Source organism: Columba livia, chromosome 13 (assembly GCF_036013475.1).
Source record: "Columba livia isolate bColLiv1 breed racing homer chromosome 13, bColLiv1.pat.W.v2, whole genome shotgun sequence".
Lineage (NCBI taxonomy): Eukaryota > Metazoa > Chordata > Aves > Columbiformes > Columbidae > Columba > Columba livia.
The window spans coordinates 16,560,450-16,583,161 of record NC_088614.1 but is presented as its reverse complement, the minus strand read 5'-3'; the positions used below and the strand labels follow the sequence as shown (position 1 = coordinate 16,583,161).

General features: G+C 44.6%; 1 protein-coding gene across 1 annotated transcript in view; it reads left to right on the top strand.

Moving 5' to 3' along the window:
* The window catches only part of WTIP (WT1 interacting protein), an 83,973-nt gene that overhangs the window by 41,221 nt on the left and 20,040 nt on the right, over window positions 1-22,712 (top strand). Inside the window, exon 3 of the mRNA XM_013371162.3 lies at window positions 18,438-18,505. Within this exon, the coding sequence (XP_013226616.3) occupies window positions 18,438-18,505 (68 nt within the window). The remainder of the gene's footprint in view (window positions 1-18,437; window positions 18,506-22,712) is intronic.

The following is a 22,712-nucleotide window of genomic DNA, read 5'->3' as shown; positions in this document are numbered from 1 at the left end:
AACTATAGGAGAAGCCTTACTTCCGCGGGGACGTCTCGGATGCTTGAAGATGCATGTGCGTAAAGTTTCTCTGGTTTGTGGGGGGTCTTAATACAGAGTACCCATCTTCTCTGAGGGCTGCTGTCACATCTAGTGTTGGGATAATAGGTCTGGAGGCTGACCCCCCGGAAAAGGTAGCTTGAATACATTTCCATTCCCTATTTCTGATCATCAGAGGACATGCGATGAATATTTCGCTGGTGGTTTGTCTCCTTGTTTCCTTGAAAGCTAGTAATTGCATTCTGCTGTTATTTATTCCAGCATAAAATGCATGGCTTTTGATGGTTATTTTAATTGGTGGGGGTTGCCTGGCAACTAATGATGGAAACTTAGCTTTGTGTTGACTGACCATAGATATATTCCTCCCACAATATTTTTGAATTCATAATGTGGAACCAATCATTGACAGCACCTGTGACCCTTTCAGGGGTTGGAAAACATATAAAATACAAAAATGTAATGATCAAGGTTGCTGCCTCTGTTTTTTATTTCTCAGTAAAAAACAGAGAACCTAATCACTTCCTTGCATAGTTTTGTGTGTTTGGAATGCCATGTATTGTTTAGTGTAACAAGATTTGCTAAAATTTCCCTGTTTCCTTATCAGCATCTATTATCTGCAGGTCTTGATTTTCTTAGTCTGAGACCCACGTCTTGTGCGGTTTTTTCATCTTTCCCTTCTACTCTTTTTTTTTCCCCCCTCTTTCTTGCGTTCCTGCTGCCCATTTAAAATGTTTTCTTGGAACACATCTCAAATTTCTCCAAGAGAAAAGATTCCCTTGGGCTGCTGTTGAGTTCGTCTCTCAAAGGGGAAGAAATCCAGATAATCCAGAACAGAGCACAGGCAAGTCACTGGCATTATCAACAGATGTTTCTGTTTCCTATTTCCAGGTTCTGTAATTTTGAAGTATTATCTAAAAACAAAGAAAAAAACAGGTGGAAATTCTCCTAGAATTTGACTGAATCTCCGTCTTTGCTTTGTCCTACCCTTTGGACATGTGGATCTCGCCATTGCTGCTCTGGGCTGACCCACACTGTGGTCTGTGAGCCACCGCTACCTGATTCTTTTCCAGGTGTGCTGGAAGGATTGGGCTTCAGTTTTTGTCTCTGATGCGTCTTCTGTGAAGAAGGGAAGGCCAGCTTTCCATCTCCCTTGACTACTTCTTCCTTCTTCCTGCCTGTGTTTGCTCTGGCATGTGCCTGCTCTACTACTGAAGAATTCAGACTTTATGGTAATTTCTGTGTGGGCATCTTTTGTTCTTCATTTCAAATGAGCACAATGGATTTCTTTAGTAAAGATGTTAACTGCATGTCAGTACCTGTTTCTTCAGAAAATAGTGAGCTTGCCCCCTTGCCCTTGGCACTGTTTAGAATTTTGTTATACCCTGGTCATTTCCCGTTTTGACTCGTTATGCATATCTTAGGCTTTTCCTGGATCCTCGATTTCCCAGGGTCTAAAGGCTTCAGCCTGCTGGCAGCTCATCATGCCCTCACCAAGGAGGCAAGATTGTATTGCTCTGCAGCCATGGAAACTTCAGTCTGTCCTTCCTCACCAGAAAACCTCCTTTTCCAAACTTCCTGTGTACTTCTACAGCTGATGAGTTTTCTGTTCTTATTCCTGTTACCTGCTTTCCTGCTGTCTCCAGCCTTGGACTTCTTGCTGTCCCTTTCCTGGCGAGGCTCTGCAGGGACAGGACCTCTCCTTTCCCTTCCCCGTTTGCCAGGCCACACACCCACCTCTCGCTCCTGCCCTGCGAGTCGGGCCCAACGAGGACAGGAGCTCTGGCCAGAGGACATGGTGTGAAGTGATCTAAAGTCTGGTTTTGCTGCTTCTTTTACTTTCATCCTCATGTGCTGTCTAATAAAAAGACTCTCTTGCTTTGCACCTCATCTATGCTTCCCATCCAGGCTAGGTTACTAACTCATCCTTAAAAATAATTATTGTTTACTGCTTGTTTCAAGAGAAGGACATCTGTATGGCCTGAACACTCATTGATGTGTCACACCAGAATGCAGTCTGGGGTTTATCTTATAAATTAATTTTACAGATAAAAGGTTTCCACTGTCACTCTTTACCTTAAGGATGCTTTTACTTCTGCAATTCTAGAAGAGCTGTTTCCCATAAGAGTCTTGCCATAAAAGATCTTTTGTTGGTAAAGTTTGTCTTCACATTTATAAAATAAACAATGGCAGCAGACTGACATTCTGTCTGTCAGGCTTTCTTCTGGCAGAGGGTCTTGGCGAATGACAGAGAAAAAATTCTTAGCTGAGAGGATTGATGGGTTGGTGGTCACAAAGGGGTAAATCAGCCCTGTGAGTCGGAGGAAGGGGTTTTACTCGCTATGGGCTTACTTGTCATCTTGGGCGGATCATTTTGCCTGTGTAGAGATAATTCTTCTTGCTGACCTCACATGCGTGGTACTGTGCTGATATAATTAATATTTTGAAATCGTTTGGAGATCCTAAGGTTGAAGTCCTGGAGAAGTGAGAAGTTTTATAAATTATTAAATAATTGTTGTTATATCACAAATAGATGTGTTTGCTGGAGGAAAACACTTGCAGTGTCTGGCAGCTAAGCCATACAGCTGCTGCAGCATGCTACTGAAAATAATTACTTGCTCAAATAATGCATATTTACAGTTTATGGAGGACCATTTTGAGGATTACATATCATTAAATAGACTAATGTAAGATTTAAAGAAGCCTACTTTCCCAGCACAGCTCCCCAGAGCCCTTAGTGCCTGGGCCACGTGAATAACGTTCCCATTCCTCTGTCCAAGCCCAACATTGTGTTTTTAATTTATTTTAAGTATCCAAGGAATGCTGTCTCCAGTATTCAGAGGGCTCTAAATCGGATGTGAGACACAAATGCACCAGAGAAGCTTATCAGGGAAACAGGCTTGGCATGAAGCCTACATAAACAACCATAAATTTTTTCTCATTTAAATGACGGGACTCGGGAGGATTGGCCGATTATAGCTGTGGTGGGCTGTCCTTAGACACTAAGGAAAGTGCTTTGCTGACCTCTGGTATTTGACATGAGCTGAATGTTTTGCTTTCTTATGAAGTTACTGTTATACAGTGACCAGCTTGATTCTGGTAAATTGACTTCTACAGGTGACTTTCCACAGTTATTTGCCAGCAGTGGATGTTTTCTCCTACCCTGGACTCCTGAGGGAATTTTAGCTTGGTTTTGACCCAGGTAGGGAAGAGCTCTTGTTACCAACCAATCTTCTCTGCCTCTCTCCCTCAAAACACAGCACAGGAAGAAACTTAGTAAATTTGATCTTAGCCAGAAAGCATTTTTTCCCCTTTCAATAAATATCTCATTTCCTGAGAATCCCGCCTTTGACCAGAACTTCTACTGGGACTTTTTAGATTTATCATCACTCATGTCCAAATCCAGTTTCAGTTAGTGTCAGAGTTTTCTCGACTTCATGGAAAGCGGCATGAGCTCCTGGCTGGGCAGCAGGAGCCTGTTCCCTCTGCTGGTATAAGAACCAGGTGATTTTGCAATATAGCTTTGTTTATGAACACTGTACCAGAAATAGCAAGAAATTATTTTATGGTTTTACGGAGAAACTCCTAATATTTTACCAGCATGAAACTTATATGTGGGTGTCCTGCATTGAACTGACACAAATAAAAACAGGAAATCTTCATGCTTGTAAACTTGATCCCACAGTCTTGAATTAGGCACAGTAAATACTTTCTAAAAACAAACCTGAAGCAAAACCCCACTGTGGCCTCCCTGATGGCCAGTGTCCAGTCTGTATTCAGTACTCCTCCATTTATAGGATTATTGGCTCCATTTGGCAGTTCACAGGACCGGTATCTGATTGAGCGCCGGCAGCGCACTTTGGCAGCCAGCAGAGTTAATGTGATATGCTGTAGTGTTGGTGCGTGTCTGGACATCGGTGCTGGGCTGCAGGGGATGAAAGCAGCCTGGCTGGGGCTGGTACCCGATACGCAGACGCTCTGTGCTGTCCCTTAAACAATTGCCTTCTCTTGATGATCCACCCTCCTGTGAGAGCTCACCAGCTCTCCTGGCTCAACATTCAAATAAATTAGTGAGAAATATTTTCTTAAAGTGGTGGATAAAGCAGGAGTGTAATAACTTCAGGTATAGTCCTGTGTTCTTTGCCAGCCCTTAATGTCCCAGCAGGCTCAGGGCATGCAAGGAGTGAGAAGAGGTTCTTTTGGGGAACAGCACTGAGCATTTGCTGAACACTTGGTCCCCTCACTCCTCTTTCCATGGATGTTTAGTACTTGAGGGCAGGTATATGTCCTGTGAGTCTGAGCCAGAATAACCTCCTACCATCATTTTGGGGTAGTGGGGGCTCAGGTGCTTCAGCATTTCACCAACAAAATTGTTGTTGCTGGGTGATGAAACGACCACCCTGCAAGCTGAAGTGGCAGAGCCTCCATGCCGTGTCCCACAAAGCTGAGTGACATGCAAAGATGTTGGTCAGTATGTTTGCATTGAAGTTTTAGTTTGTGCATGACATGACCAGAGGGATGTGGAAGCCTGCTGGGAGTCAGTACCTGTTGCTTACACTCTCAAAGCATCTTCTGTTGAGTGGTTTTGCCAAACATTCCTGTCACCTTCTTGCCTAAAACTGTCAAGCCTTTACTCTTTGTTTGCCATGCTTCTGTGAACTTGCACTGCGTTTGGAATAGTAGTAATAAAAGTGAATGATGAGCCAGGCAAGAAACAGGCAAAGAAGTGGAGGAGGGAAACTTTTAAAGTATCTCCTGTAAGAAGAAATAGAATCAGCAATGGCTGCTGGCTTCAGACAGCACAGCCAGCTCAGCTGGCGTGGGTGCCCCGTGCATGCAGAATACAGCTGCTCTTTAATTGTACCTGTGCAGAGTGAAAGGCATCTGATTTAATGCATATTTAAAAGCAGGAATGGGTTGAGCAATCATTTTTGATTACTGGCTGCTGTGTCTCAATGGCTGTCTATCAATGTGTTTTAAAACACAAGTGTGATATGTCCTAACATTAAATTGGATACAGTCATAGAACCTCAGTCACTTAGCTGGCTGCCTGGGTGCTCTACACTGTCATTCTTCCAACTGTGTTCCCTGCAAAACTTTTCCTGGAAATAATGCAAGTAACTTGAGTGAGTCAGTAGATTATCGACTTTAGGAGCCACAACAGTGTAAATTCAGACCTATGGAAACAATTTGGTGAATCAGTATTAACAGTCCAGTGTTCTCTCAAGCAGCAGTCTCCAAAGTGGGGTACACACACCCCAGAGGGTGCTCAAGATGATCCATTAGGGTGAGAGAAGAAAATACTTCCGTAGTAGATGTATCTAATTTATGAATAAATATGCATGTATTGGGGTGCATGCTCAAACACATTCATTGGTAGGAGAGCACAGTCAAAAAAGTGTGGAGACTGCTATTCTAGAGGAAGAAAGCCTAAAGAATACACAGCCACCAGGAAATGCTTTGCTGTTTCGACAAGTCATTTAACAAAGGAGAATGTATATGCTTGGGGAAATGAGGATGGAAATCATCTACTTAAACTTTTAAGAATGCATGTAGGTGAGAGCCAGATATCATGTTTTCTAAGACTTGACTTTGAACAGATGTTATTTTTTTATTATCCTCATTAAATTCTAGTAGCAAATCATCCCTGTTGTTACAACTGTTCTTTTTCAGTCTGTGCTGCATGAGGTTGGTTCAAGTGAGGTGGCCAGCAGCAGTATCTCAGAACTACTGTGGTGTTTGGATGATGATGGTGAGGATAATTTGTTGCTACACATAGAGATGGCATAGCATGGGTGCTGACAGTTGCAAACATACAGTACCTGCACAGTGAAACCTCAAGGAGGTTCCAGTTAAATATGTGCAAAGGGGAAGGTTGTTCTTTGTCAGTGAAGTTCTACAGCTGATTCTGTGCAGTTTTGAACTATCGACTTTGGGGTTTACAGCAGCCAATGCATTTGGTGTTTGTGGTTTGCTGTATAGCTGTTTTTCCACTTAGCCCAAATGTTGGCTAGTGAACAGGGTATGTGAAAACAGAAAACAAAATCAAAAGAAGGAATAACCAAGTTTGATATGAGCCTGGCTGAAGGCAGAGCTTTTAGTTGTGTTAGTCACCACTGGCTGCAGTGGCGAGCTGATGCCTCACGCTGGGTAGGGAAGAGAGGAAGGAAGTGGATTTAGTGGAAAATTGATTGCATCTACTTGGGCTCTTTCCAGCTGAATCCTGAGTTAACTACATTCAGCCTGAACTAATTGTTGGGGAGAATTGGCTGAAATCTCACATACTTCTTAAAAGGAAAGCTGAGCATTAAAGGAACAATATCCTTATTGTACCTGAGTGCAAAAAGGAGTGTACTGTCAGGAGTCCTACCTATTCAGCTCTCTGTCTTGGAAGCTGCTTGTGGTTTTAGTTCTGCTGTGACCTGGTGCAGGAAGCTGTGGTCAGTCCACCACGAAACATCAAGGACAGGCCATTTTGGGTGGCTGATTTCTGAGTATATTTCTAATTGGCTGAGCAAGCCCCATTTCATTTCAGTAATTCAGTACAATTACAGTTTTTCAGTTTTATTTTATTTACAGCAAAATATACTGCTCACACTGAGGTGCTGACGCATACGATGCTACTGGGAGGAAGAAAGTAAACTGTTCACGTACAAATCCATTCTTGTTTTTCTGAGGCAACGCAGAAGATGGTTGAGGGAAATTGCTCATCTCCCTTGAGGCTCTCCTGCATGTTGCCACAGGATTGGGCTGTGTCCACTCCTTTTGCTGAACGTGCTTTTATGTATAAAATACTAGGAGAGAAGGTGATGTTGCAGTTCACTCTGTGCAGAGATGACATTCAGCGATCCAACTTGCCTTTCCAGCTCTTGGTCGGATCTCTGATCATCTGCTTCAGAGCCAGGCTAAGCTATGATTTTTAGTTGAGGCTGTACTTGAATGAAGAAGAGAATAATGACTTGCAAGAAAGAACCTGGCAGCAGTGGTGAGGGGTCTGCAGTGCCCTCAGTTCAACAAGTTTATAACTTTAGTAGTTAAGTTTATCAGGTGAAGTCTCTGGTAGGTTCTTGCCCTGTCCTAAATGATGTCCAGATGACAGTAGGGACATCCGTGCGTCCTTCCTTCCTGGAACACAGTGATGACTTCTGGGTGTACTCCCATAGCAGTTATCTCCTGTGTGTATGATAGCCTCGTGAAGGCTGCTCATTAACTTCAGGCAGTACAGAACTCAGTGGCTTGGTCGTATCTCCTGCAGGGAGCTCACCCACAGAGTGTGAACTTTTTGAGTCGGGGTTATCTGTTCCACTTCTACGTGTCTGCTTCTGTATCGTACAAAGAGGACCTGAGCAGAATCTCAAAAAGCTGCTAGATAAAAATACCTGTTGTGCTTCTGATCTGCATGCTGTTCATTTCCAGGTGCAGCTGAAGACCCAGGTTTCAGGCTTCAGCTTGCAAAGCTCTTCCCTAATCTAGTGGTGATTGCTGTAGAGGCTGCTTTGTTCTTTAGGATGCAACAGAAGCTTGAGATCAGCAGAGGTTTAAAACAAAAGGGAGCACTTCATACAATGCATAATGAAATTGTGGAACTTGCCATAGGGACAGCGTGGAGGCCAAAACTATAGATGATCTCATAGAGGAATTAGACAAATTAAAGAAGGATTGGTCCAGCGAGGCCATTAAACATAATAGTTATGATGCAACCCCCCGTGCAGGAAAGCCTTAAGTGCTGGCTGCTGGAAGCTGAGAGGTTGTTCTTGGGAACACAGCAGCCTGTGTGAGCCCCATTTCTGATGCTCTTTCCCATTGAGCTTCCAGTCTTGGCCAGGGACGGAGACAGGACACGGCCCTAGATGGATCCTTGTTGCCGCCAGTATGGTGGTTCTTACTGGAGCTTGATGAAAACCACCCAGCATGTTGCACGGGCAGCAGCCAGCACGGCTGCTCAGAAAGGTTTTGTCCTGCGGAGTCAGGGCTGGAATGGGCTGCAGTGTGGGGAGGGATTTATTTTGCCATAGAATGGGCCAGCACTAGGGCCCTGGGGTAGTGTGATAAGACAAGTACTCTTTTAAATCCTGGCTTACAGGCAGCAGCTGGAAGAGTGTAATTCTTTGCTGATAACAAGCAGGGTCTGTGATGGAACCGTGAAAGCTTCCCACAGTGGAAGCTACCTTGGGGGAAGAGCTATATCCCCATCCCTCCCAGCTTGCTGAGTGGTGGGGAGGCCTCTCGTGGTTTTTATCCAGTGGTCTGCATTGCTTTGCCATTGTTCTTCACTTTTTTTTGCATTTGAAAACCCAGCCCTGAAAAAAAAATCTTAATTGAAGTACATTTGGAGCTTTATTACTTGTCCCTGTTAGTGTGTCTGCTTGCTAGCTTATTAAGAAAAATATTTTAAGATATATTTTAAAATATAGGCCCAAAATAGCTATTAGATCAATGCAGGCTGTGGTATTTCTGTTTTTAAATATATGCTTGGGTTATGTTTTTACAAACTCTTTTTCAATATAAGTCCTTCTTTTGGAGGTGCATGGAAATAATTTATGCCTTAACCCTAAAACTGATGGGTGGTAGGGGATAGAATAAATACATAAGTGGGAGAGAAAGGAAACATCTGCCAATTTTAACTTTTGCAAATTATATGGAAGCTTGAAAGTATCTGCGAAGTTTGTGATATGGTCTGCACAGGAACGCTTTGCCCGAGAACCAGAGGTCAGAGATCTTCTTGTTCCTGCAGCATTAAGTAACCTTTTGGTTAAATAACCTGACCGAAGAGCAGGAGGAGAGAGAAAGGAAGTGAGAATTCCACACTAGAGTAAACATGGCATGGAGATTATGGATACCCTGCCAAGAAAGGTGGGGTTTTCCAGCAAAGTAACAAAAGATATTCGCTATCTGTCTACACAGTCCTGCTGGAGACTGACAGTTTAAGTCATGCAGTTAGGTTGGGGCAGAAATGTTCCCTCCATGTCCTCTCCTCCCAGCCTGAGGCTTGCTGGCTTTGGTGCTGGCAAATGATGCAGAGTGGTCAGAGCAAGATACGTTGCCTGTCTCAGTGCAGAAATGCAAGTTTTTTTGGCAGCAAAGGCGTACTTTCTGGATAGAAGGGTCTTTCCTTCAGTGCAATAGCTGACATGAGGCAAAATCCTGGGGAAGATAATGAAGTTTTTCATTCTGACATCATGGCGTGTTAAGGTAAAATGCCGAGGAGAATCGAGAGTTTACCCTGAGCTGCAAGCATGTCATAATTATAAACTGCCTTGTTTTCATCTGTTTTTTACCACACGTTAGTGAGTGCATATCAAAGATTGACTTTCTTCTGTCAAAGATAGTACCTTGGGGCAGGTCTAGAGCTTGTATAAATTGTGATGAATTCAGCGGCGTTGTCACGATTCACACCAGCTGCAAATTGGTGTGTGGTACCGGCACGTCCGTGTGGCAGGAGCTGGCACCTGCTGGAGAGGTGGCCCAGGACACAGAGCAGTGCGGGGCCTGGACAACAGCCCAGGAGTGGAAATGATAATTGTGTTATACGAGAGTGTGCTTTTGTGAGACTCCAAGGAAGAGCTGGGCAACAGGAACCGGGAGGAAAAACAGTTAACGGCTGTCTGCCTCACCGGGACAGATCAGCCAGAGATAGAGAATGGGAATGAATACTGACTTTGTAGCCATAGTTAATTTGCACCGAAAAGCTCTTTTTCGATGTACAAATATGAATTATTATAGGAACTTAAACTATAGAGGAATTTGCAATTTAGATTTTTAAAATAATTTGGTTTAAATTATAATTTAAATTATATTTTTTTTTAAAATTGTGCTTTCCCTGCATCGATAGTTTTAAAAAGTAAATCTCCTGACCTCTTAAGTTTTCGTTCATATCTTGCTATGTCTGCCTACCTGATGATAATATTTGATTAGAATTTGTTCACAGACTCTGAATACTCTTTCCTGAAAGAATCTATGTAAAGGGAGAAAACAATACACATCCTGTACTCCACCTTCATAGGCCTCTAGCATACGATGCCACCTTTTGTTTGCAAGAGTTTAAATTTCAAATAAAATCCCAGCATTCTTTTGAAAAAAAAGGAAAGGGCCTCTCCCCTGCTTAGATTGTCAAATCCCAGACTAGCCCGGAATTGAATAGGCCAAGTCAGTGACCTCAGGCAGAAAGAATGTTGGTTATTTACGTAGGGCTTCTGCTACTTTAGCAGCAAACCTTTTCTTCTGAAAGGACAATGTATACTGTTTTGTGTTTATGGCCAAGTAAAAAGCTTGTACATTTGAGATTTGCATGGTAATAGCCTCGTAACTCAATATACAGCATCCTCAAAACTAGCCGTGCAAGGCTCTGTTTTGTCTTAGCTGGTGCAGGTCTTTTAGAGGCTTTTACAAAAGTTCTCTGAAAAACCGTCCTAAAGATTCAGCTGCTTCTGCGTTTGCTTTGGTGGCTTTTATATTTTCTTTCCCCAGAGTTTGTTTTTGTGTGTGTGTGTGTGGTGGGTTTGGGGTTTTTTTTGTGCATGTGTTTTTTTGTTTCATTTCAAGTTTGGTTTGGTTTGTTTTTTCCCCAAAACCTAAAATTACACTGGGTTCCTTTATGAGCCATCACACCAATGCTCAAAATATTTTGATGCATCTCAAGTTAAGCTGTGCCTGCAGCTTGAAACCACGAAAGTGTGTGTGTGTAATCCACACACTGGAGCATTTTTCCTGAAATAATGGAAGATCTTTACAGGCATTCTGGCCTGGTGGATGAGCCTGCAATTCCAAATGGTTTTTAAAGTGTGCCTTTCTCAATAGATGGTAACCATGAGGAGCTATTGTGTGAGTAGAGCACACATTTAGGATCCAATCCTGCATTCCTTAAAGTCAATGGGAGTCTGAGCGTGAAAGGAATGCAGGATTGGGTCCTGAAACAGGGGAGCAAAATTGTGTGCCAGATTGCTTTGAAAAGAAGAATACATCACATCCACAGTAGCCACTTTTTAGTGTTTCAGATTTCAAACGGCTGGAGTCTGTGAAAAGTGGCTTCTGCCAACATGCAGTATCTTCTATTCAAAGGAATTTGGCATTGATTTTTTTTCTTTTTTTCTTTTTTTTTTTCTATCTTAAAAACCCTGAAAGCCCTAGAAATTCACTCCTCCTTTCACAAAGCCTGAGCAGTTGAGCATTGTGAGGAGGGGATGAGGCAGTGTCGGTGGGGGATGGAGGTTTCTGGGAGCCCAGGGGCTGGGGCTGCAGCACCATCCTCCTCATCCTCCTCCTCCTCAAAGCCCCTTCTGCCACCCAGACCCTGCGCTGCCCCAGCACCCACCACAGAAGCTGCAGCCCCAACGCAGGACCCCATCACGAAGAGGTTGTGCTCGCGTTGCTTGGTGGCTTTGTGTGAGCTCTCTGTAGGAGATGGAGGAGGAAAAATTCGTTAACAGTTACTCAGGGGCTAAGGCAGCCTTGGTGCTTCCTGTTCTCAAGTGGGTGGGAGTGACAGAAACCTCGTGCAAAGAAAATCTCATAAGTCAGAGGGAGGGATGGCGAACTGCAGGCCCAAACTCACATGTGAGTAACGGAGAAACAGCAACAAAGAAAAAGTATTGGAAGCTTTTGTTTCTTTTGGCACATCTTTAATTCCTGGGCAGATGAACCTCTGCTACAAGTGAAAGAAAACATCTCCTGGGTGAAATTCTGCGTCAGTTTTGAGATGACTGGGTAGAGGAGGTAGCAGAGGTGCATTGTTATTACTTAGTATTTTCAATGATTTATTCCATGTTCATAAAACTTATTATTTCTCTTGAAGTTTCAGCTCCTGGGATCATCTGGCAACTTAAAAGTTTAGCTTCCATTTTTCAGAAATAGTAGTTGTCCAGCCTGGGGGTTTGCAGAGAACAGATTGGGTTTTGGATGTTTCATTCGCCCTTCAGCTTTTGCATTATGTTGGTCCCAGTTTCTCGGTCATTAGAATGTGTACTTGGAGAGCACACAGACACTCTTCAGAGGGCGGCTCGCTCCTTGCACCATAAGAAAAGCTGCAGCATCTGTGCCAGAATTTAGTTTAAGGCTGTGGATGGTGGTTCCCATCGTGCTGCCCCGTGCTGCCGTGATGGTGGCCGCAGACCATACAGGAGATGACTTGGGCACCAGCTGCCCCTGCACGGGCTTGGCCATGGGCCACGGGCCACAGCCCGAGGGTGGCACATGGGGTGTGCATGCGTGTTTGGTTGCTGTGTGCATTCGGGAGCGTGGGCAGCTCGTGGATGGCCACTGCAAGACGGGCTCTGATCAGAGCAGCCCTGGACCTATGCCAGGGGCTTTTGCAAAACAAAATTACCAGGTTTGGTCTGGTAAAGTTTATGTTTATGTTATGTTATGTTGTTCTGTTGAGCAACAATGGAGAAGGTGGGTGGCGGGCACTTGGTACGTTTACTTGGCCCAGGCCACCTTGTGTCTGGATCCACTTGTACAGGCCTTTGGGGCAATACATGGCAATTTTCCGTCCTTATTATGGTAGCTGGAAAATACTTGAGCAAATGTTGTTGTATATTAATCCTGCGTGTAAGTTTGCATGTCGCTTTAGTCTGACTAGTTTGAGAGACTGTCACTTGAGGTGCTAACATGAGACAGGTAACGATGCTGGTGTCACATCAGTCACTGCAGAGATGGTGTCTGAAGCAGTTAACAAGCAATTAGGTTCATGTTTAGCATTCCCATCTAAAACATGGACAGTTCTTCAGTCATTCAGGCATGAAGAGCCAGGGGCTGAAAGCTGTGCGAGTCATGGACCAAAGCTTCCAGAGCGCTGAGATTCTCACCAAGTGTCCTGTTCAGCCTTAGAACTGACAGTTCATAAAATGAGAAGAGGAAGAAATCCCAATGAAAGAAGCAATGTGATACGTATTTTTCCCTGTTAAAGAAGGATGCTGTGCATTTGTATTGCTGCTGTGGGACAAGCCAGGAGTGTGTGGTGCCGCTTCCCAGCAGGAGCAGCGCGTGGCCATGCCAGGGGCTTGAGAGAGCCTCCATAGCAGGGCAGACAGAGCCATCCCACCTGGTCCTGCCGCTGCCCGCACGGGGGCTCCTGGAGGGCCCGTGTCCCCACGGGAGAGGCAGCAGCAGAGCTGAGGTCTGTGCTTGTGTGTGGTCAGACCTACCCAGGCATGTCCCCAGCCAACAGGAATAGCAGGTACTTGAATAATACTCTGTGAGAATAGCTTGGGCTGTGCAGGCTTTTAATTATCTCTGCTTTAACGAATTTCTTATCTTTAGCAGTGATACCTGAACTGCTGAACTGTTCGATTGCACTGCATACAGGGACATTTTAATTACATTTTCTTACTAAAATACAATCCTGTTGTTGCACACAGCTGTAATTTTAGAAATAACAAAAACATTATTAGTCATCTCACGCTTTATTCCATCTAGCGCTGACACTTTCCCACATGAAGTTACGAGAAGGGGCACATATATCGCGAGATATCACAAGAGAGATCGTGATGGTGAGGAGGTATGCTGGTGTATTTCCTCAGCCTGCTGGTAGTCTCAGGGACGCGCCAGGCGTTATCTGAGAGGCGAGGCTGGGGCTGCAGCATTCCCAGTATGTCAGAGGGGAGCTGTTTGTTTTTAAGTAGCGTCAGACACTGAGACAATGCAGGCTTCTCTCATGAACTTGCTTACACTACAATGCTAGTAAATCATGATTATTACCCAACAGTTGGGTGTTTTTAATCATCAAAGTACTTAAAATATTATAATAATGCTTGGCACTTTTCAACTTCAAAGCACAGTGCAAACAGTAATTAGGTCTAATAACCATGCTGTGACAGTGAGACACTGCTCTCTCTTGTCTTACAAAGGTGAGGGGGTGGCAGACCCCCGGTGGGGTTGCATCATCCCATGTGAGATGGGAGAACTACCTGAGACTTGATAAACTCACCTCCCTTTAGGCAAATACCCACTGCTGGCAGGGAGGGCGCTGAAGGTGCTTTCCGGGCTAGTGTGGATGGGACAGGACATTTTCAGTGCTCTTTCAGAGCACCTCCTCAAGACTGTAAAGCCCGGTCTGATTCACATTTTGTTCCATGAGGGCCTGGAGCAGCTTTTGAAACAGCATTGGAAAAAGCTTTGCCCCATCTTGGCTTCTTGGTTGATGTGTTTTCACCAAGCAGTGAAGTGTTGTGGAGACTGGAGAGAATAGTTGTGGACAGCATGTGTCAACTACGGGTCATTTTGCCTTTTACAAGCCAAAGTTTTTGAGTTCAGTCCTTTTGCTAAAGCAACAGCTCTCCTGTTCCTTCCTTTTAGTTTGCAAAACATAGGGGAGAAAAACTGTGCAGGAAGTAGCTGATAGACACATTTAAATAACAGAGATTCATATGCTGGTTAAATGTGAAAACTGATATTAAAAGCCTAGAGCTGATTGTTATTTTATATATTTTTTAAAGCTCCAAAAGCCTGCTTTCTTTTGGATGTTTGTCATGTTGGTTGCAAACACCAGTTGTGATCGTTCCTTGCGATAGGAGTAATTTCTAGCTTGCATTTTATTAACTTCTAGAATATCTGCATGAAACTTTGCACTCTTTGCTGGAGCATTTGCAAGGTCTCTGCCTCCCACCAGAGGTGGTGGAATCCCCTTACCCTGGTGCTTGCTACCCCTCAAATGTGTGGGTGCCAGTCAAGAAATGTAAAAGCCACTTGCAACAAGCATCCGTTGTCACTGTGAACATATGAGCTTTATTTTCTACAGTAAGACAAGGCCCTGAGGAGCACTCAGGGAGAAAAGTGCCTCCCTATGAACGCTGGTGTTAGTGCATGTGGGTGCAGGCTGGTGGCTTCTGCCCTGTCCCCCCGAGTTCCCGGCCGACCTGCTGCTGCTCTGGCCGGGTGTGAAACCGAGCCTCTGCCTCGCTGCTGTTGAAAACTGGTCTGACAGGGCAGACGTGCCAAGGTGGGTATCCAGCAGGAGGAGGAAAGGAGCACAGTGTGAAAGCCCGTACTGGTGAACTCTGTGCTAGGCTGCTCATTATAACTGCTCATTGTTATTTTAATGAGCTATCGGCAAGTTGCATCAAGTTTTGTCAGAAACTCTTGACTTTTTTGTTTCCATATTATGAAAGCAAATAGTAACCCAGGCTTGGCTATACTCAGTCATTCAAAGGAAAGCCAGGCAGCAGGTTCTGCTGCCAGTGGGCAGGATGATATTACCTTGTCTAGCTGGCCAGGCGCTTGACTCAGCTGGCTGAAGCGGCATTCGTTGTTGGTTTTTTTTAACTTGTAATCTCTGCCTGATTGACAATAATAGGTTACAGCTACACAGGACAGGCTGGTGTTGTGCAGGCCCCAGAGTTACTCCAGGACCTCAAGATGTGAAACCGCCTTGTCCAGCACATGGAGCTCGAGGCGGGTACCTGACCCTGAGGCTTTGGAAGTACCAACCTGCATCTCCTTGGGCTTTCTCCCCCTGGGCTGCAGCTGCCTGCACCTTCCTCTTGGTTGCAAGTTGCCCAGACACTTGCAGAGTTTGCTTTTTGACTGTGTTCAATGCTGTCATTAAGCAAACTCTTCTGGAGGGCAAATAGAATGGACGTTCTTGCTTTTATTTCTAAAATGCAGTATGTACAAGCCAATATAGTGCAGCCATGGCTGTTTGTATGATAACTTGCTGTTTCTTGTTTATGTGATAATTATTGTATGATCCTTGAATGAAATTCTTCTAAGGTAAAAGACCTATCTTATTAATTATTGCTAATAATTGTAATTATCATGTGAGCAAGCTGCTTGCCTGCTTTGTGAGTTTAGGCAAGTCGGTTCCCTGTTAGGTGGCTTGTTTTTTACAGCTGTAAAATGGGGAAAATAGTATTTTTCCTCACTTCTGAAGTGCTGCTGTGTGAGTGCCATGTAAAATAGAGCTGGTTTTACCCCGTCGCTGTGTGGACGGGCAGGCCCGCGGTCTGTGCTCGGCAGGCGGGGGCCGTGCAGGGCGCGCCGTGGGCACGGGCCGGGGCTCACAAGTTATGCAGTGGCTGAGGTGGCAGCTCGCAGCTTTGCTGGGGTGGGGTGAGGTGGTTTCATGTCACAGGGCAATCAATCAGCTGCCAAACACATCTGATAAGCATCTTTGAGAGCCAGTCCAAAACATCGGGTCTGCCTCGTTTTCTCTGGGTTGTAGGCTTCCCACTCCTTCCTAGTCTGGGAGACCTCTGACTCCATGGGCTTCTTCCAGTAATGCTGTGCTAAGGAAACAACAGGAGTGGAATTAGGGACATTTCTGTCAACCTGAGCACTTCCAGGCTCTGCACACTGGGATACAAAGCAGGCTGTGCGGGTCCTCGTGCACCTCCTGCAGTGCCGTGGGACGTGCTGATGCCTCCACAAATTAGGGCCTTCCTTTCCTGCAGAGATCCTTCCAGCGATGGAGTTCAGGATTTGTCCGTAATTATCTCTGCTGCTTCTAACCACAATGGGGGTGTGGTGAGGGTGATGGCCAGGGCTTCTCCACCTGAAACAAACGTTCCAGCTCTCCACCAGCAATGTCTGTGTGAGCAAAGTAGAAGGGCTGCATCAACACGTCCAAGGCAAGTCCCTGTCCTGAGTGCAGCCACTTTATTTCCACCATCTAACAAGTCATGTATTAAGGCCGGGTCTGGAAGAGCCAACATGTCCTTTAAAAAGCCATTATGGCTTCTTTTCTTTCCACACTTCCATTTACTCTTCCTTTACCTTTCACTGGAGAGGTTTACAGACAGCTTGGATAAGCAGGAGGGAAGAGCTAGAGGTGGTTGCTTCTGCAGCAGTCAGGAGAGGCCCCCTGACCCCCTCACTGCCGTCCCAGCCGTGTGCTTTGCTTCAGGGATGTGTAGGATGGACTGGTTTTACTGAAGAGTCTCAGAGGAGATGAACAGTCTCAGTGTGTTGCCCATACCACCAGGCTCCTGGTCCCCACCAGAGCCACCAGGCATCTAGAAAGACAAACAAGAGCTGACTCCACCTACCAGCAGTATGGAGACAGCAGCCTGTGAGATCGACAGCCCAAGAATGTGCACACAAAAGAAGCATTTCTCTCGGCCACGACAGTAAAACCGCCAGACAACCACATGCAGCATGTGATTTCCCAAAAGCATCAGCCCAGATCCCAACTTCTTTGTGCCACACACTTTCCCAGGATCGGATCACAGTGGCAACATGTAAAAGGCACTTTCAAGCACTGAAAATTAATCATATTTTCCTCAACATTGTTTATGGAAACTGTGGAGAGCGCTCCTGCCCATCCGTGCTTGGCCAGCTGGCTCGGCGCACTGGCCCTCAGAGTCAAACCCTCCGCAAAGATCGGCCGCGTTTATGGTGGAGCTGCTACTCTGCCTCAGAGAGATGTCCAGGCTCCTTCTGTGGAGTAAAAGCTTTGGCAGTGACCTGGGAGGGGTCGTCTGTTGACTTGTAAATGCAGAGCCTCTTGCCCTCTCCTTGCTCTGTGTCACTGCTAATGCAGCCCCTCGTAGGCACCGTGCCACCTGCTTGCCAAGGCTGCAAATGGCTTGCTGTGCACCCGAATGTTGGGGAGCTTTGCCCAGCGCGACCCTGGCACAGACTGGGAATGAGTCAGGATGAGTGTGGTTTCCCTTCTCCCTCTCTGCTTTTACACTGATAAAATGGTGTTGCTTCCAATGGAGCAGCTCTGGTGTAAGACTGATCTGATCTGCTGTATCTGAAAACTGGTTGGGCTCAGTGGTTTCTGAATTCCTGGTTTTAATCCTTTGAGTTGGGACTCTCTGGAGTCTACTCTGCATTTCTTAGCAGTAAAAGGAGCCATCGGTTAACGATGATCACAGGCTCTGTCAGTAGAGTTCCGCAAGCACTAATGAAATGGCAAATGTTCAAACTTGAAAATGAAATCTCTTGTTTTCAGTGTGATTTTCCTGCCCTTCTGTCTGTCATGTGTGCCTTGTCCTGCTTTAGCATTGCAGGCAGCTGTGGGGGTAGCTGCTGTGGCATTGATCCATGCATTAATATTTTTAAAGGTGACAGGAACATCTATATGCCGTATCCTTTGCTTGGTCCTTCAGAGACAAACACATCTCAGATGTTGATTGCAGGGGATGTATGCCTGCTGGGAGTTCATCTGCTAAGAAAACTGTCTCAATTTGCAAATGAGCGTTTCCTCTCAGAATAATACTTTTGGGGCTTAGATTTCAAATTTTCAGGAACTGGGTTCCTGCACTTAGGAGTAAATTTTAGTTGATAGGGAATTTGTTAAGGCAGAACCTAACCCTCAGCCGTGTCTCTGGATGGATCCTCTGCAGAGGAGCCAGGGGTGGGCCATGTGGACAGGCACAGCAGGGTGGGCTTTTCGCTTTGCATCCCGAACGACTGGGTTTGGGGATGGAACACAAAATTCTGACAGTACCGTATTTTAACAGGGAGAAGACTACGAGGAAAAGCGTTCTACAATGTCAATGGCAAGGTGTACTGTGAAGAAGACTTCCTAGTAAGTAAGATTTCAGGCATTTTCAAATTGTTTTTAAATCAAGTTGTTCTTTTATATTGGCTTGTTTGCTTTGAGAAGCCATTTAGTCATTTGGGGCCTCCTGCCAGTGCTGGAATTGGGAAGCATTTACCACTAACTCTCCATACAGGCCCTTGTTTTGAAGTGGTGGCTCTGAAACCAAGTACATAACTGTCCATAAGCCGTCACAAAGTGTAAATTATGAGAATAAACACTGGAGCTGCTCAAGCCTGGGACTTGAATCGCAGCCACAAAGCCTCGCCTGCCAAGCTGGAGCTCAAAGTCAAACATCTGGGGAATACCAATCATAACAAGAGGGGAGACGTTTTTGACTGCAGCGCGTCATCGCTGTGCACAATGTTGCTTTGTTGTAGGCTCAGTTTTAATCACTGCTTTGCTCGGAGTGATGTGGAGCCGCATTGTGATTAGCTAAAAACTGTTAGCCACGGAGGAGCAACTAATTTTCTCTCCATGCGCCCAGAGCTTTTATAAACGCTTTGCTTTAATAGAGACTGAGTCATGAAAAGAAAAATGAAGCTTGTTGCTGAGCCATGTTGTTCCAAAAATAAAATATTTGTGCAATTAAGGGTAAGGATTGTGCAGTACACAGAGAATTATTTGATAAGTGGCAGACCATTTATAATTAAGATTAAGAGGATGGCATGCCTGGGAATTGAAATTAGAGAGGAATGATATGTTCTAGCTTAGAGGATGATGAATTGGAGAATCAGCATGTTGAATTTATACCACCTTTATTTATTGATATACCATTAATTTAGAAGCTTCGGTGTCCCAGAGTGACGTTCCATTTCTAATGAATAGATGGCCATGCTTTTGGCAAAGGAATTATTCAAAGGGTATTCCACAACAAAAATGCTACTGGCAGTTCAAAGTGTGCAAATGCATTTCTCATCAATCTAATCCATAAAAATAATGGAAATTCCTAAAATATAAGCCATATTTACCTTCATGTGTTACACCTTTACTCAGCCTACCACAGCTGGAGCCTGTTGAAAAGAGCAAATTGTATTTTGTGCAGAAAATAAGTTTCTTGCTATAATTGAGATGTGTTACTGTTTTGCTTGCATTTTGGAGAGAAAAACGTTTTCTCCTGTGCTGTTTTCAGCTCGCTCTTTCCTGTGTGACCTCAGAAGCACTGTGTTGGAATGTACTTTCCCCACGATGAAAACTATGGTCAAAACCTTTCATCCAGACTTTATGACATGATTGTTGTTATTAGCTTGTAATTTCAGCCTAAACGCAAGAATTGTAAATCTAAAATCTCAGTCATTTGAAGAAAGTTCAGTTTTCGGGGGCGGGAACCTCTTTAGTTCTTAGATGTGTTCTGTACTAGGATTTCCCAAGAAAACTGAGGTTAAGGACCTGAAAGGAATAAACAAGTTAGGGAACTGTGGGGACATTTCAGGCACAGATTTAAAAGCCCAAAACTCCCACAAGTGTGTCTAAGCACATTCCTGGAAGGACAGGAGAGAAGCAGACGAATGGACTCACTGCTGCATGTCAGCAAAAGAAATCAAATTCTGACGTTGGCCCTGCCAGTGTTAAGCCAGCTGCTTCTCAGAAAGAGGTTTCATCTTCTCTGAGCTTCCCCTGAGCACACGTCATTGCAAGAATACTAGGAATTGTCTTGTTTCCCTAGTAAAATAAAGTCTGTTTTAGACTTCTGTGGATAGAGAAAGCTCAAAGCTTTTCTCAAAGTCAGAGGAAAAGGCTGCAGAGTAGCAATTAAAAAGGAAGTGATTTTAACTCCTTCATATTCCCAGGTCTTGCTCCTAACCACCTGAAAAACCCAATCCTCTCTAAAAAGAGGTGTTCTCAGTTCAAAGCAGAGAGCCAAATGTTTTTCTGTATAACTGCGAATTTCAGTCTGTACTGTGACTCCAAATCTCAGTTCAGTTTTTATGTCTGGATTCCCTGCTGGCAGTATGGTAGTGGGATGTTAGGGAAGGTAAAGACTGGGGGCAGGGTGTATAAACGTTATTACTATTTTTAATTGCTTGAGGGTGAATTAGGCTGATCTTGCACTCTGTCCTCCAACCATGACCATGCCGGCTTTGCAGGCCGAGAAGAGGGCGCCAGCAGAGCTATAGGAGCTGCTGTGCCTTATAGCAGACTGTGGAGTTGTCCCACAGGTTTCACAGGGATGTGCCTCCTCCCTCCTGGACGCGTCTTCCCTGTCCCGCTGCAGCTGTGTGAGCACGCACTCCTGCCTTCACCATTCTCACACTGGCAGACTTGTCTTTTAGGGAAGAATGGATATTATTTATTGGTTTATTCTTATTTTAACTATTATAAAGGTTTAACGTCCTATATATGTCAGCATTTTAGTTCTTCTGCAATACTGCTGCCTTCTGTGTCAGAGCAGAGCAGCCTCTGGAGCTGTCGTTGGTGGCTCATACCTGTCTCTTTAAGTCCCACTCACTCAAGACAGATCAGCTCTTTCTCTCTATTAAAGGTGATAATGGAATTCACTGCAGTGTTATGGATGGTCCTTGAAGCCAAGACCTTGTGAAAAGCCATTATTTGATCCCTATAAATATTGTGTTTCAAGAGCAGGGCTCGCCCTCCTTGGCTGAATTGTCCCTGTGAGGTTCAGCAGGGGGCTGGTCCTGGCTCCGAGGTGTGTCCTTCCACCCCAGGGCAGGTGCACTTCAGCGATTAAATGCTGTGTTGGTCACATTTTTTAAAGAGCTCAGTTGTCACTTAAAGCATAGCAACTGCCAGAGAGTTTTGACTACCAAGTTGTTCCAAAAAAATTGGTCTGTGAATGTGTGGCATGAGGAGCTGCTAGCATCAGGCAGTCAAAAACTGGCCCTTTCTTTGAAAAGCGTTTTTGATTTCTAGACAAGAAGTGTTAGAGAAATGGAGATGTTATCATTCATTATGAGCAATTTCCACTGTGCAGCCATAAAGCTATCCAAAGTGCAGAGCCACCCATCAAAACCTTTGGCAATAGCCGCAAGGTACATTCTTCTAGCAAATAGTTTTCCCACACGTTTGCTCTTACTGAGGGCACAGATTATCTTTCTCAGAATCAGGCGGCTTATTTTCCTCCTCCTTTCCAGGCAAGAAGTGCTGGAAGTCTTTAGACCCACTCGTGGAATTGTAGGTGGGGAAGGGATGCCACATGCCGCCGTGGTCCTCGTGAGAATGGGGCTGATGTTCCGTGTGTGGGGCTGCGAATCAATGGCTGAGGGATGGTAAACCCTTACCGCCTGGAGGACGTGGCATGCGTCTTCCTTCATGCTTAAACCCAAACCATATTGGATAAATGTAATGAATGAATCGGATTTAAAATAAATAATTCCATTCCAGAGATAATTCCATTTGTGCCTGAGCATGGCGTAGAGATTGGCTAATCTGTGCAATTTCTAGTTGGAGCACTTCAGTAGCGATAAGGCATGTTACTGAGTGTAAGGAGTAAAAAGAACAAAACCAAACGCTCAGACTTTTCACTGCTTTGCTTCAGCTCCACGGAAAATCCAGTTACTCCTTTTCATGCCACCTTAAGGTACCACGTCCAGCAATATCCAAGTCTTGCCTCAGCCCTGTTAGGATAGTTATTTCATGAAAGGAAATAAAACAAATGACAGTTTAATCCTTCCCTGAAAGCTCTTAGGACACAGATAGCTAACCAGCCATAACAGGGACACTGTTCCTGGTAAAGTGAACAAGAAATAAATGCCTTACTGTATAATAAATAATCCCAGGCAGATGTTCTTGTTCCATTTTGCTGATATATTTCTGCATAATCATGGGTGAAGGAAAAATAGCTCAGTAATTTTAATTTGTCTTTCCAATGCTTAACTATCATGTAAAGAAATCTAAAAGAAATTACTGTTTTTCTTGGCAAAAAAAGACTAAAAATGTCACCAAAGCAGACGAGAATCTTAGATGTATTATCTCTCTTTTATTTTTCTTTTTCTTTTTGATAGACTTTTACTTTTTCTCGTGAGGTAATGAATGTTATTGAGTAGGGGTCCAGCAGGGGTTAAGAAATGAGAGAATTTCCCTCCAGGGAAGAGATGAGAGGGAAAATGAACCTTGTGACAGATGTTACTTACATTGCTTAATGCACTACTGGAAGACACTGGGATGCTCTGGAAATAACCTATTACAGACACCACAAGCTGCAGTGCATAGCACTAAGGTCATCCAAAACTTCCCC